This window comes from Lacerta agilis, chromosome 8, assembly GCF_009819535.1.
Source record: "Lacerta agilis isolate rLacAgi1 chromosome 8, rLacAgi1.pri, whole genome shotgun sequence".
Classification (NCBI taxonomy): Eukaryota; Metazoa; Chordata; class Lepidosauria; order Squamata; family Lacertidae; genus Lacerta; species Lacerta agilis.
In genome coordinates this window covers 83752519-83755690 of record NC_046319.1, presented here as the reverse complement: position 1 = coordinate 83755690, position 3172 = coordinate 83752519, and the positions used below count along the sequence as shown (strand labels likewise).

Genomic DNA, 3172 nt, shown 5'->3' with positions numbered 1-3172 from the left:
CTCCTGGCCAAGCCCCTGCCTGGGCCCTTGAGCGGGCAAGTGGGGCTGCCTCTCCTTGTCATCCCGGGACTCCGCAAGTCCAGCCCCTCTGGGGACGTTCAGCAGGAAGGCCGCAGCCACACTGGTGGAGCTGGGAGAGGGGCGTGTGGGCAGGCGGACGCTCTACAGGGCCTTGGGCGCAGGCCGCTGGTATTCCTCCATGATGCGCAGGACGTCATCCAAGATGGAGGGGCCCAGGTCAAGGTCGAGGCGCAGCAGGGAGTCCGAGCGAGGCAGGGCGGCTGCTCCCCCACACGGGCACTCCTGGCTGCCCCCCACAAAACAGTCGCCTTCTGGTGGGGGGCCCGAAAAGGAGACGGAAGAGGCCAGTGGCTCATAGTGAGGAGCAGCCGTGGCGGAGAAGGAGAGGCCCTCGGCGGCGCTGCAGCTGTGGAAACAGCCCTCGGCGCAGCCGACCGACATGGAGCGCCCCTGCCCCCCGCCGCTGGGCATCTCTTCCAGGTGGAGGCGCGGCGGCTTGGGGGGCGCCTGGTCCTGGGCCCCGCTGCTGAAGGCGGGCAGGGAGACGGCGCTCTTCAGGAGCGTGCGGGGGTAGCCGGCGTCCCCCGGGGAGCCCCCGCAGCGGCCCAGGCGGGGCAGCAGGTCGTACTTGCCCTGCAGGAAGGAGAGCTCCCCAAACATGTCGCCTTCCCCGTCCCGGCCGATGTGGGCGCTGTGGCGGAAGTCGCCCAGCGGGGGGCTGATCATGTCGCTGGAGAGCACGTCCCGCAGGCGCAGCTTCCGGCCCCGCTTGGGGGTCGAGGTCTTCAGGTAGATGGGCGTCTTGGCTGGCATGCTCCGGCGGGGGCGCAGGGAGGGAGCCTCAGCAGCTGGGCTAGCTGCGCCCCGAGGTCAGAGGCCTCTGCTCTTCTCCCCAAGGGGCTCCTCGGAAGGGCGGCCGATGATGGGGCTGGGCAAGGGGCCTTTTCTCACAGGACTGGCAGGTGCCCCTTCCGATGCCACCGGAAGGCGGCGGCGACTCCTCCGTGGCGCCAGGCACCTCTCTTGGGCACGGAGATCCTCTGCTCAGCCGCCACTTTCCCTGGGAGGCATTTTGAGCCCTGCGGGAGGAGCAAACAGGCACAGGTGAGCCTGGCAGAGGCCGTAGGGATCTCTCGCCCGTGCCAATCTGCACACACACCCCCTTCCTTGTGCCCAGGCCAGGGGTCCATGCTCCACATCCTGCTCCCATCCCTGCCAGCAAAATCTAGGCAGCCACATCCACCCACTTCCTGCCCAGGCTGGGCAAGGAGTGGGTGGGGGGCAAGATGCTGGGGATCGGGGGGGGGAGCTGGGCAGGGGAGGCACAGGCCTGACTCTTCCCCCAGCAAATCTGGGGCTAAGCCCAGCTATGGGGAGAGTGGAGGCTGCTGGTTTCTAAGGCTCCTCTCCCAGCCTGGCAGTCGAGGAAGAGAGCCTGCCAAAGCACAGCCCCCCTGACCTCTGGGGCCCAGCCAAGGGCCACAACCTGCCCTGCTTTGAGGCTGGAGCCAGCCTTAGGTACCCAGAGGGCTCCCTCAGGCCAAGAGGCCCCAGCAGGAGGAGCCCTGGGCAGAAGAGGGCGAGCTTGGCCTTTTGGTGTGGCCTGGAGCTGGCAGGGGTGGAGGCGAAGGGCCAGAGAGTCCTGCCTCAGCCTCGTCTCCTCGGAAGGGCAAGGAGCGCCGACCCCCCAAAAGCCCATGTGGGCAGCCTGCTGTCCTTGCAAGGAGTCACTGTGGATTCTTATTGCCGTTTGGGATTGAAAATGCTATCGTAAAATACAGAGGGATGAATGTTAATGAACCGCTGTGTGCAAATGCCTCTAAGGAGCAGGCACACAAACAAGGAGCCCGCCCCCTCTTTCTCCCCCCCCCCCCAGGACTAAAAGGTCATCCAAGGGAAGAGCTGGAGGGAGACCCCCCCCCCCGAGGTCAGGCCCAGGGTCACCCCCCCCCCCCGGCTGGTGCATTTGGAACCACTTATGGACCCGCTTGGCCCAAAGCACTTCAGCCGCAGCAGCAGCTGAGATCAATAGTGCAGCAGCCAAGCAGGAAAAGTGGCCTGCCTGTCCAAGGGGGTCAATGAGCAGGGAAAGGAGCAGCCATGAATAACCTGCCACCGACACCCCCCCCCAGGTGACTGGGGCACAGGGCGCCTCTTTGCCATGCCCACCGGCTGGCTCAGGGGAGAAGCCAGCTCTCCTCCGGAGTTGGGAACCGGCTGATCTCCAACGGCGAGGAGGAGGAGGAGGAGGAGGAGGAGGAGGAAGCCTCATGGCTCAGCCGGCCGCCTGCCCCTCCCTCAGCCTCCTTGCCAGGGCTCAAGGGCAGCGCTCAGAGATGCCTCCTAGGCCGGCTCCAGAGCAGCACTTGCTCCCTGATGTAACAGGCTTATCGCGAAATCATTCTCTTCTGCCCTTCTTCTGATCTTGCTCTCTGAATAGCTGCTCCCTGACAAATCCCAAGTCTGGATGAGGCCCTGGCTCCTCTGGCAAGGAGGGCGGCCCTCTGGAGTTTCTGCCCCTATCATGCGGTCCCCTCCCCACCACCCTGCACGCCTCTGGACACGCGTGTGGGGAAGGGTGGGTTCGCCAAAGGAGGCCTGACCTCACCACAAACTCCTGGCCAAAGTTTGCCACCCAATGATCAAGGACTTCAAACGAGCCCCTTCCCCATGCAAGGCTCACCTGCGGAGCCAGAGAGAGATGGGGAGAGAGACGCTCAGTGCCAGCCAGCCAGCCTGCCTGCCTGCAGCAAACTGAGGGCCCGAGCCCTGAGCATCTCCGCGGGTTAAAAGGGAACCGGGAAGAGCAGCAGGGGCAGGGAAACGCGCCACCTCTGCTCTGCTTTCGCCCAGTTGTTTTGGATGACAACTCCCAGCCGTCTGCCGGCATGTGGCCAACAGGGGCCAGGGGTGCTGGGTGCTGGGAGTTGGAGGCCAACAACACCCGGAGGGCAGGGAGTCAAGGAGTCCAAGGACCAGACTAGACGGTGTGGCTGCTGTTTCTGCCCCTACCCCCAAAATGATAACTCCACTAGCTAAAGCTCCTTGCAAGGGTCTTGTGAAAGGGACCCCCTACCTCCTGTTTCCTGCCCCCCTGCTTCTTCACAGGCTCCCCACCCGAGTCCCATCTCCATCCCACGAGGGTTGCACT

At 64.9% G+C, this 3172-nt stretch overlaps 1 protein-coding gene across 1 annotated transcript; it reads right to left on the bottom strand.

The window, feature by feature from the left end:
• On the bottom strand, window positions 1–853 carry LOC117052504 (cdc42 effector protein 2-like). The gene has a single exon (XM_033159491.1). The coding sequence runs from the start codon at window positions 832–834 to the stop codon at window positions 163–165; it is 672 nt and encodes a 223-aa protein (XP_033015382.1). The 5' UTR covers window positions 835–853; the 3' UTR covers window positions 1–162.
• Between the last annotated feature and the right edge of the window lie 2319 nt (window positions 854–3172).

Excerpts from the sequence above, each read along its gene's own strand:
- LOC117052504 (XM_033159491.1), bottom strand. The coding sequence starts at position 834 with ATGCCAGCCAAGACGCCCATCTACCTGAAGACCTCGACCCCCAAGCGG.